Source organism: Cupressus sempervirens, chromosome 9 (assembly GCF_028749045.1).
Source record: "Cupressus sempervirens isolate cs-2001-9-10 chromosome 9, ASM2874904v1, whole genome shotgun sequence".
NCBI lineage: Eukaryota > Viridiplantae > Streptophyta > Pinopsida > Cupressales > Cupressaceae > Cupressus > Cupressus sempervirens.
The window spans coordinates 425,606,831-425,619,050 of NC_143126.1; the positions used below are offsets into that span (position 1 = coordinate 425,606,831).

At 34.5% G+C, this 12,220-nt stretch overlaps 1 protein-coding gene across 2 annotated transcripts; it reads right to left on the bottom strand.

The window, feature by feature from the left end:
- Window positions 1–358: 358 nt before the first annotated feature.
- On the bottom strand, window positions 359–4,746 carry LOC149539116 (uncharacterized). Of its 2 annotated transcripts, XR_016356164.1 has the most exons (3): window positions 4,267–4,746; window positions 913–2,021; window positions 359–689 (listed from the first exon to the last, which is right to left on the bottom strand). XR_016356164.1 is itself a non-coding variant. In XM_089800452.1 (2 exons), exons 1-2 carry the CDS (start codon window positions 4,403–4,405, stop codon window positions 1,066–1,068), a joined length of 1,095 nt encoding a protein of 364 aa, XP_089656578.1. In that variant the 5' UTR covers window positions 4,406–4,746; the 3' UTR covers window positions 359–1,065. The 2 variants fall into 2 exon arrangements, 1 of the variants encoding a protein (XP_089656578.1); XM_089800452.1 differs by having other exon boundaries at window positions 359–2,021.
- Window positions 4,747–12,220: the final 7,474 nt, after the last annotated feature.

Sequence of the window (12,220 nt, forward strand, 5' to 3'; positions counted from 1 at the left end):
TTCCCTTGACAATCTGAGCTGGAAGAACTGCATTCAACATCTAAGTACCACTGTTACGATTGACTCGGTTTTGTTAACTCTTCTTTTAAAAATTACTAGTCTTAAGAAATCGTATTATAAACGGATAAAATCTTAGGGCGATACTAAGAAAGCAATGGAAGAAAGGAAATTTAAAACAACTACAATGAAGTCTGACATGGACAAAGTTATGTCGTCATGTCCATGGCGAAGAGCTTACGGTGAAAAACTTCTCTGGGACTGTTTTGTTTACTACTGAGTAACATTTTGTATCTAGTTTTCCTTGCTATAAGCATCTTGTAAACATGTTTTCTACCAGTTTATGTAAAATAAAGTAATATTAAAAAGAAACCATATCAATATATTTAATTATTCAAGAAAAGAGCGTTTTGGAAGGATTGTATTTCTGCCCATTACATTCTCAAACCTGGTAAATCTAGGATCCTACATTTTAAATCACAATATTTCACCGCCTCAAATGAAGAATGCAAATTCTTGCTAGCCTTTTTAAGTAGTAGAAGATTTAGAGGAGAACCAGATTTCTAAGCTCCTTGTAGATTCTACCATGATTGTGTAAATTGAGTTTCACAGTGCAATTGATGTTGTCTGTACTTTAGACCTTACAAGGAAATCTCTTGACAAGTGTTTCCAAAGAAAACAGCGCCATAGTCCTGTCAAAAGCCTCAAAAGATTGAAATAAATCTTATATGTGGCTCCCGTTTAGTCCAAATGGAACAAAGACAGAAACACCTCCACTTAGTATTGATTAAATCACAAATATATACATCAAGAAAATCAGAAGTTACACTCGCATTATTCTATTTAGATATTAGACATGCATCTCGAATGAATGAATCGTAAAGCAATACGTAAACAAATAGTGTTTTCCATTACCTCAGGCTGGGATGATGAATCCAGACAGTAGCAAATTCTTCAACATGGGAATCTCCACTTTTCTATGATATGTTCATCTTTGATTGAGTCCTCAAAATCTATTGATCCACTCGGAAAACTCTGCAAAAATTGTGGCTTGTTGCTTTCCATTAGTCATGGATCTTGACAGCGCCAATCATGTGAAGGAAGAACGGCTGAAACATCCCAGAAATCTGACTCTGATTGAGTAGCAGCCATGGTGCCAGATGCATTTAGAACAGTCTTTTGTGAAATTTCCAGCATTTTTTCCTGTTCCACAGAGGAAGGCAATTGGATGTAATGCGGATTAAATAATTTATTGTGATGTGGGTACGTCGATGGACTGAAAATTGGGGTCCTAATAAATTGTCCAAGATCAATACTTCTCTGGCTGTCAATGGAGGACAGTGGAATGTTTGTTGAGTGCTGCTGATAAGATCGCGCAAAACGAAAATCAGGATTGAAATAACTATTAGCCGGTCTCACATCATTATGTGGATTGTGATGAAGCTGGGCATTTTGGAAAATCTGTGGAGGGTAAGATAAAGATGGGGAAGTGGAAGTGAAAGGACGAGGGAAGTCAAAATGAGCTGAGTCACAACTTTCCGCTACCGCCGATATTTGGTTAGGGTATGGAAATGGGGAAACCCTCAACGTGGAGTTTGAGTCTGGAGGCTGGGAATTGCTGACGATGATGCCATTTCCCTCGTTTCCTTTCACACCGAATTTAATATTATTAATAAATGAAGTTGGCTCGGTGATGTTGAGGGAGGCACTTTCGGGGAAGTTGACTTTGGCCTTTCTTCCTCTGAATTTTAAAGCGGCTTCATCGTAGGCTTTTGCTGCGCCTTCTGCTGTCTCGAATGTGCCCAGCCACACTCGAGCTGCTTTCTTTGGGTCCCTTATCTCTGCCGCCCATTTGCCCCATGGCCTCTGTCTTACTCCTCTATATCTCCCCTTTCTCTCCTGCTGCACTTCGCATTTCATGGGTTTGCCCGCTGCCTCGACTGAATGGATTCGTTTTTCTTTCATCATCGGTCTGTCTATCTCTAAATCATTTCTCTCACGACGTTCAATAATCGAGTATGATTCTGCATTCCATCAAATTGCAATCAATGAGTTTTGACATCATTTGAATACAAGTTGTCATTCTTGTCATATACATTTGCACTTCTTTAGTTTATATGGTTAAATCTTGCAAAGGAAATTTATGCATTGAAGAACATCTTATTAATGGTGAAAAATGTCCCTTCAAATCTCAGGCGTGGAATTTGATGGCCTGTTGTTCGTTTTTCCACTTTTGAATCATATTTATTTAATATACATAAATGTAATTTCATAATATGTATAATATATATATGTATGATAAATATATAATATTTTATATTTATATATTTCTATTTTTTCCTTTCTGTTTAGATATATTTCTATATATTTATATTAATTTAGAAACTTGTTTTAAATTGAATATAATGAAATTTTAAAACTTGAATTTTAATAATTTACAATAGTAGATATGTTTTTTAACATCTTATATATATATATATATATATATATATATATATATATATATATATATGAAAATTTGTTAAAGTAAATACATAAACTGAATTTAGAAACTCTTTTATTTGAGAATTTTGTATAGATTACTAATTTACAATTATAAGTCATAGATAATTTTGCATATATTACTAATTTATATAATAAATTTTTAAAATATAAAATATTTAAACTTAAAATGATCTATTAAATTATTAAAAAACAAAAAAATTGACAATCAACTTTTTTGAAAGTTATGAAAAAAATTTAGCCGTCATATTTGTAGATTTATTTTAGAAATGTACATCTATACACATGACTAGTGTTCCTAGAGCCCATTGAATGTTTGTCATCTACTTCTTATAGCTTTGGTTATTTTCTCTGCTACTGATAAGCTTAGACCCATGGTTGTTCAAGGCTTTCTACTTGTCATGGGCCAATCTCGTTGCAGATTAATGTTAAATGGTTTTGAATACTTTGTCCCTTATAAGCAACATATTATATTATGCTTATTAAATCAGAAAGTAAGTTTTTGTGATTTCCTCATCTTATTTGAAATTGGTCTTCAAAAATAATATTGGTATAGTCTATGTTGTATTCAAAGGATTGATTGAAATTAATCTTTTCAACAAAGTGAGTGCTCATATCTAAAATATTATGGACAATAGATTTTAAGGATATATTTTGAATATTATCATATTATATTTCTATTTTTTTCCTAGATCATTACAAAACTATGTATATTATTTTTTCAAATGAAAATAGATCATGAATGAACAAACCTTTTTTACTCCTATTTCTGTTTTTCATACTTGTAATTTGAATTTTCCAATAATATTTAAGGTTACACTTAGCTATCCATTATCCCAACAAGAATAATCAATAACTTAAAATGATTGAGATAAAAAAAACTATAGGCAGTCCGATTTTAAAGGACAGTATTTGGGATACATTTATGTCTCATCCCTAATTTTATCTTAATCGTTAAAGATTAAATGCATAATATTACGAATGGAAATAGTCCTTTCGTTTCAAACCTCCTGGTCGGATTTGGCATCAAAAAATTGCTTGGTAATTAGAAAAAATGTATATTAATTGCATGTATGTTAGGATTCATCCTTTTTCCCAAATTTGAAATTTATTTTCTTAGTTATTAAAGATTAGGCAGAATTTGATTGTAATTAATTTATGGTCTGCTCAAACTCGCAAGTTTTCTGACGTACGCAATCTTAGATGATTCTAGATTGATGCAGTTTGCAGATTTGCTGAACCTGAACACAGTAAGCTCACATAATCACTGACCTTCAAAATGTTCTTCTTCTAAATATATTTTTTAGATGACAGGAATTGGCTTTTTCAAAATCTAGATTTGAAATTTTTTGTGTTTGTTTCAAAAATGGTAAAAAAAGAATTGAAATACCACATTTCTAGTTTTGTTTCAAAACCAGATTTTCAGACTTCCCACTCATCTTTCCAATAAAACAAAAGATAAAATCTTAGAAATAAGAATGAACAAAACCTTGATGTGATGTGGCTAAATGGAAAATTGTTAGATCTGCTTTGTACCGAAATGATTTTTAGTTTATTTTCCTAAACATCGAAACAGCTAAAGACCACAAAGTTGTTTTATTTGTTTATTCCCTCACCACTACAAACCTAATAACAAAGTTTTGCATTGTTCCTTGATTTACCTATGATATATTGCATAAATTGCTTTAGGCGGAATCACAAAAAAAAAATTGATTTGAACATGAAAAACAAAACAAGGTTATAAGTACAATAAGACAAACAAATAACCTCGAGAAGGTGCAGAAAGCAAGGGATCATCAGCGATTTCAGTCTCCAAGCGGATTATATGATTTGCTGTTGTCGTCACCTGCCGATCATATCTCCGTCTCTTCTGGCCATTGACCAATTCATGCGTCTGGTTTTCCATATCTCCTGCAAATAATCGCGAGAGCGCAGAAATAATAGCCGAACTTTCCTTTGCAGAAATGAAGGAATTATTTCTCAGATCAAAACATACTTCTTTCCGATCTAGAATCAGATCCGATCCATTCTTCTTTGCGTAGCCAGTTTGTTCTCTCGCTTTTCACACTACAAAAAACTAGGGCTTTAACAGAACTACTCCTATCACATATTTGTACAAAATACCACTCGTTTCCAGAACAGTTGCTTCAGATTCCGGCAGCCATAAAACCTCCACCACATCAAATGCAATTTAGGGCTTTGACGCCGTTAGAAAAAGATAAATTATACCTTGGGAGACATTCTCAAGCATTTCTAAAATCTGATCCAAGATCTGGAGTACAGGTCACCCTTTTGTAGAGAAAATCTTCTAACAGCCTGTTGTGGGCTTTTCACACCATCACCTCATTGGAAATGGGCCCCCCGTTTGTTTCTTGGTCTTGTCCTTTTGGTTTTAGTTCTAGGTAGTATTGGGCTTAATCTTCTAAAGTTCCCTCTTTCAAATGAGAATTGGTAAAATTGACCAGATTTGGAAATTGTTGTGCATGTGGCTCTAAGAATGGAAATTGTTTGCTTGTTTGAGAATTGATTATCTTGACTTACTATTTTTAAAAAGTCTATTTTGAGTAAATGTCACTGCCTCTCGGATTAACCTTATTTTTCCTTTGGGACAACTTACTATTTTTAGAAAGTCTATTTTTAGTAAGTCTATTTTTAGTAAATTTCACTGCCTCTCAAATTGGCCTTATTTTGACTTTGGGACATCTTACTATTTTTAGAATGTCTATTTTTGGCAAGTCTATTTTTGCAACAAGTGAGCAATGGTTGATAAAGAGCAAAAAGGGTACATGTGTCTATATCCAAAAGAATGAGCAAGCATGATAGTCAATCAAGAAAAAAATGGTTAAGTCTAGAATCACCCATGGAATATCCAAAAGTAGAAAGGCATGAAAATAAAAGGAAAAGTGGTTGTTGCGGAATTCTTCCATTGTGGACAAAATCCAAGATCACTCAAATATCCTACCATGGAGAAAACTGGTTGTTGCAGAATTCTTCAATCATGGACAAAATTCACGATCACTCCAAAAATCTAGCCTCGGAAAAAAATGGTTGTTGCATAATTCTTCCATTATGGACAAAATCCAAGATCACTCAAAAATCCAGCCTTCGAGAAAAATGGTTGTTGCGAAATTCTTCCATCATAGACAAAATCCACGATCTCTCAAAAAATCCTGCCTTGGAGAAAAATGGTTGTTGTGGAATTCTTCCATCATGGACAAAATCCATGACCACTCAAAATTTCCACGAGCAAGAGAATTAGAAATCATGTAAGCAAAAGTGGCTAAGTGTTGGAAATTTCTCCTTCATGGAAGCAAAAATGGCTAAGTGTTGAAGATTTGTCCTTCATAGAAGCAAAAATGGCGAAGTGTTAGAAATTCCTCCTTCATGGAAGAAAAAATGCTAGTGTTGGAAGCTTCTCCTTCATGGAAGAAAAACTAGTTAAATGTTGGCAATTCCTCCTTCATGGAAGAAAAAATTTCTAAGTGTTGGAAACTTACTCCTTCATGGAAAAATGAAAAAGGATTAAGTGCTGAAAATTTCTTCTCTAGATCTTGAATTTCACTCTCTTCAAGTGTGTACCCAAGACTGGAAAAATGATTGATGATGATTGAAAAAGGGGGAATTCTTCAAAATGTAAGAAAAGGCATAACATCGAATTTAAAGAATTTGAAGAAAAATCAGGAGAAAGCTCTAGTTCTAGAATTGAACCAAGAATCTACACCAAGCATCAGTACAGAGGAGTTGGAAACAATGTTAAATCAATTTCGATCCTTCAGGCAGAAAAATTAAGCACAGATCCATTAAATGCATAGTGGGTGTTCTTAGGGATCATTTATTATACCCCACTCCTTCCTAAATGAGTATGCATAGTGGGCATTTATTACCCACTACAGTAGTGGATTCCTTGTTGCATTTATATAGATTCCTTTCCTTTGCCCCAACCCTAACTAGGGCTGATGTGGCATGATCTTTGCCATCAATTATTGTCATAATCTAGGCCACTCATTGTAATCAAGGACCTATATAAAGGCCTCGCTTCTCATTTGTAAAGGGAGATTGTTATGAGATTGTTGCTATGAGCTGCTAAGATAATCAAGTTTTCATTAGAGTTTGGTGAATACTTGATGTGTCTTAGTGCCTGCTTGTTCTCCTAAATTTCTTCCATTAGATTAAGTTTAGCATAGTCAATGTGTGGTGATTACAATGAAGAATATGATGGTGTATTGATGAGTTCCTTTGGTTCATACTTTTGATGTTTTAGTGATTCTAACTCATTGTGTAAAGTTAGCCTGAACCCCTTTCATGCATATGCTCAACTTCTATCCTTCGTATATATTATTTTTTATGATGGTGTAGTTGTAGTATAACTTGGCGAAGAGGAATTTGGTAAATTGAGGAATTTTTCCACTAGAATGCTATTTGTTGTTATCAGTACCCTTAGGATTAGAATAGAGTTCCTAAACCATATCTTATTGAATTTATGCATATTTTGTGAAAACTCCAAACAAGCACTTCATCGCAAAACCTTCGGATAACTCCCACATCTAGTATGGCTTGAAATGAATCTAAATAAACACGTAAGGCCCTTTGTGATCATCAAAAAATTACATCAACCATCGATCTTATCCACAATCAAGACCTGGCATTAGAGGAACCTTGAAGTCATTGTATGATCTTCTAGCAATCTTAGCATACACGAGATTTTATTCAAGAGAGGATAAGATATTTTGGTATTTTGTTCTACTGTTTGGTGGGTCATAAAACACACATCAATAGAAATTGGTGCTAGAAGAAGGGTCGTACAAAGTGTATCCATGGAATTTTCAATAGTAGTGAACTTTCAAGTATATTCGAGATATGAGATCTCTTTAAAGGGAAAAATCCAAAAAAATATGAAATTTTGAAGAAACTACAAGAGTGAAAAATTGGAAAACTTGAGAAAAGAAGAAAATATTTCTCAATGGATAGGTGGGTTGATCTTCTCCCAATTTGGTTTGAGTTGAACAAACAACTACATCCTTGTAATTTAGCTCAACTTCCAGTATCAAGTCAATGTAGGATACATGGTACCATACAGCATGAGGAGATGCATTGTTTGATGTTCCTTTTGAGGGTAGACTTGGCATTACGAGGAAGGATTTCCTTTGCATAAGTGTATGATCCTATGGTGCTTTTCAATTAAGAAGAAGACTTTTTTGAGTTCAATGAAGATATGAATAAGAAACCAAGAAGTGAACATCGAGGAGATACTTGGTGTTGTGTGCATAGTCTTTCACATTCAGAATTTAGATGCTCATCTTGCCAAGATATCATTGACTTGATCAAGTTCCAAATGGGTTGGTATGAGGAGATATCTTTGGGGGGTGACAAGTATTTCTTCCAAATTCCAAGTTGGATGTCGAAGGAAGGTGGTATTCATCACTCATGTTGTGAACCAAATGTTGAAGAAAGAAATCAATTGCATCAAGGAATCATGGTTGAGTATAATGATGATGATAATCGAGAGGAAGAACTTTCACATGTCACTTCACAAGAAGGTGTTAAAAATAAAATCAAGGAAACAATTAATTTCATCAAAGGAAGGGGAGACATAGAAGAAAAAGATCAACATAATGAAGAACTAGAAAATAATCACCCCAAGTTTGAGGATGTGGTCCTTGGCAAACTTTCCCATATGCTACAAAGTCAAATTATTGAGGATAAATTGTAAGAAATTTCACATACCCATGAAATAGAAGGCAATTGGGTGGATAGGACAAATGAGGAATTAAAAGTTATCATAGGTGAATCAAGGTATAGGGAACAAGTTGACAAAACCATTAGAGATACTACAACCTTTTTGGGGGTGCTAGATGATATCACGAGGGAAGTTGATTCATTTCCAAATGTATTTCAAGATGATAAAGTTACTACAAGTGGCATGATTCACCATGAACTTCGACCTCCTGAAACATTACCACCTATTATTGAATTTGATGATGAACTTATGAATTCATTTGATGATCTTCCTTTCAATCATGAGAGTTCTATGCTTGATAAGATTCTACATAGATAATTGCAAGATGTTCCTAAAGAGAAATCTAAAAGCAACACCATGGATGAGGATGATGAAGAGCAATTTGGGTTGATGTCACAATTGGATATTGTATTTGAACAAGTTGGGAATATATATGAAGGAGACCTCATTAAGGAATCCTTAATTTTTGACGATGCACTTAGTAATACACACAAGGATGCATGGTTCCTGCTAAGGAAAAACCACCTAAAGCAGTATTCCAAGGGCTTGATCACAAGAGTTATCCTATCTTGAACACTTGTGAGTTTGATGTTACCACCAGAGGGGGAATCCACCACCAACTGCATCCTCCTAAACATGTGAATAATCAACAAGGATTTCAACAGGAACTACTGCTTGAGACATGCCAAGTTGTTTCTTTCCTTGCTTCTAATGTTGAAAATTTTGATAATTATTATTTTGATTATGGAGGTTTAGGAAATAAAACTTGCATTTGGATTGACCACAGACCACATGAATTGTCTCAACTTTTGGTCTTGCATGATAGTTTTCTTGATTTTGAAAATTGGGTGATAAACTAAGAACCCTTATCCAATCCTTGATACTCTTGAACATATTGAGAAGCCATGCTATATTAGGTGTCTATATTAGCTTGGTTTATGTCATCCCTTCAAGATTCTTGTACATAGTTAGGTTAGATTTCTCTTGGACCATTTGGTTCAGGAGAGTAGTTCCGTTTCCTTTCAGTTGGGTAGGTTAATTTCCCTTTCGGTTGGTTAGAATAGTTTTCTTTCAGTTGTTTAGTTTAGAGTTGGTTAGAATAGTTTTCTTTCAATTGCTTGGTTTAGATGTTGTGAGGGAGCTCGAGTTTGATTTGTATTCAGCCATTTGACTTGAAATCATTTAGCTTTCCTTAGTTAGAGAGCATTTTGGTTTGGGGCCTTTGCAAGTGCAAAGGGGGTCCATGTTATCACTCGTGGGCGAGGTGTGTGGATTTCACATTTTTGGTGAAAAAATGAAGTCTATCTTGTTCATTTCTTGAATACATTTAACAAGGTTCAGAGATTAAAGGATGTTCTTAGTCATTAGTCTATGGTAGGACTTGTACTAAATTTTGGTCAAACTCAATGGAGGTTCTTAAGTTATCTTTAAAATGGTTACAACATTCTACTCACACTTAATTGCTCTGGGTTCTTGGTGTTTTGAAGTGAAATTGAACTTAGCAAAGATCTTACACCTGCTTTAGCACCACTGTGGTCTTCCAAACCCTTCGCAAGATTCATTGCCTGCAAGACAAACAAAAGATAGAGAAAAAGAAATATCATGAGAAAAGAAAAGAGAATTTATGCAAAGGAAAGGCAATATCAAAGTGAAAATAAAGATGAAATTTGGTTCAAGGGTGTGCAATCATTTCTACCGGTGCTATAAAAATAATCACTAAAGGTAGAACCATGATTGTGGTGTCACAACAATAACTCCGTCAAGGCTATAGATGCCTGACTGGGAGTGAGGCTCTATCCAAGTTGCTTTTGATGTAAGGATATTATAATAGCTAAGTTTAATGAATTTGAGAGATTATCAAGTTCTTGTTGAGCGAGGAATAAATCATTTGCACACACGTGACTAACTTATGGTCAGGGTACTTATGGTCAACTTGAGAGTTCTTTCCCTTGTTGAGTGCTTTCCTTAAGTATATTTTCAGATAGGCCATCATAAGTTTTTTGTTCTAAGTTAGTTATTTCTTTAAATGTTCAAAAAAATTTCTTTGGGTGGGTGCTAGATGTTGTGGGCTTTTCACACAATCACCCCATTGCAAATGGGGCCCGCCCTTTTGTCTCTTGGTCTTGTCCTTTTTGCTTTAGTTCTTGGTAGTATTGGGCTCAATCTTCTAAAGTTCTCTCTTTCAAATGAGAATTGGTAAAATTGGCCAGATTTGGAAAGTGTTGTGCATGTGGCTCTAAGAATGGAAATTGTTTGCTTGTTTGAGAATTGACTATCTTGACTTACTATTTTTAGAAAGTCTATTATTAGTAAATGTCACTGCCTCTCGGATTACCCTTATTTTTACTTTGGGACAACTTACTATTTTTAGAAAGTCTATTTTTAGTAAATTTCACTGCCTCTCAGATTGGCCTTATTTTAACTTTGAGACAACATACTATTTTTAGAATTTCTATTTTTGGTAGGACTATTTCTGCAACAAGTGAGCAATGCTTGATAAAGAGAAAAAAGGGTACATGTGTCTATATCCAAAAGAATGAGCAAGCATGATAGTCAATCAAGAAAAAAATATTTAAGTCTGGAATCACCCATGAAATATCTAAAAGTAGAAAGGCATGAAAATAATAGAAAAAGTGGTTGTTGCGGAATTCTTCCATCGTGGACAAAATCCAAGATCACTCAAATATCCTTCCATGGAGAAAAATGGTTGCTACAGAATTCTTCCATCATGGACAAAATCCACAATTAGTCCAAAAATCTAGCCTTGGAGAAAAATGGTTGTTGCAGAATTCTTCCATCATGGACAAAATCACAGATCACTCAAAAATCCAGCCTTGGAGAAAAATTGGTTGTTGGAGATTTCTTCCATCATGGACAAAATCCACGATCTCTCAAAAAATCCCACCTTGGAGAAAAATGGTTGTTGTGGAATTCTTCCATCGTGGACAAAATCCATGACCACTCAAAATTTCCAAAAGCAAGAGAATTAGAAATCATGTAAGCAAAAATGGCTAAGTGTTGGAAATTTCTCCTTCATGGAAGAAAAAATGGCTAAAGTGTTGAAGATTTGTCCTTCATAGAAGCAAAAATGGTGAAATGTTAGAAATTCCTCCTTCATGGAAGAAACAATGCTAGTGTTGGAAGTTTCTCCTTCATGGAAGAAAAATTGGCTAAGTGTTGGCAATTCCTCCTTCATGGAAGAATAAATGGCTAAGTGTTGGAAACTTTCTCCTTCATGGAAAAATGAAAAAGGATTAAGTGGTGGAAATTTCTTCCCCAAATCTTGAATTTCACCCTCTTCAAGTGTGTACCCACGACTCGAAAAATGATTCATGATGATTGAAAAAGAGGGAATTCTTTAAAATGTAAGAAAAGGCACAACAACAAATTTAAAGAATTTGAAGAAAAAGGAGGAGAAAGCTCTAGTTCTAGAATTCAACCAAGAATCTGCACCAAGAATTAGTACAGAGGATTTGGAAACAATGTTAGATCAATTTTGATCCTTCAGGCAGAAAAATCAAGGACAGATGCATTAAATGCATAGTGGGTGTTCTTAGGGATCATTTATTACACCCCACTCCTTCCTAAACGAGCATGTATAGTGGGTATTTATTATGCACTACAGTAGTGGATTCCTTGTTGCATTTATATAGATTCCTTTCCTTTGCCCTAACCCTAACTAGGGCTAATGTGGCATGATCTTGGCCATCAATTATTGTCATCATCTGCGCCACTTGTTGTAATCGAGGACCTATATAAAGGCCTCATTTCTCATTCGTAAAGGGATATTTTTATGAGATTGTTGCTATGAGCTACTGAGATAATAAAGTTTTCATTGGAGTTTGGTGAATACTTGATGTGTCTTAGTGCTTGCTTGTTCTCCTAAATTTTTTCCATTAGATTAAGTTTAGCATAGTCAATGTGTGGTGATTATAGTGAAGAATATGATGGTGTATTGATGAGTTCCTTTGGTTCATACTTTTG

Bases quoted from the DNA above. Each gene is read 5' to 3' on its own strand.
- LOC149539116 (XM_089800452.1), bottom strand. From the start codon at position 4,405: ATGGAAAACCAGACGCATGAATTGGTCAATGGCCAGAAGAGACGGAGA. The intron at 2,022-4,266 runs GTTATTTGTTTG...GATGGAATGCAG, and splicing joins GCTTTCTGCACCTTCTCGAG to AATCATACTCGATTATTGAA.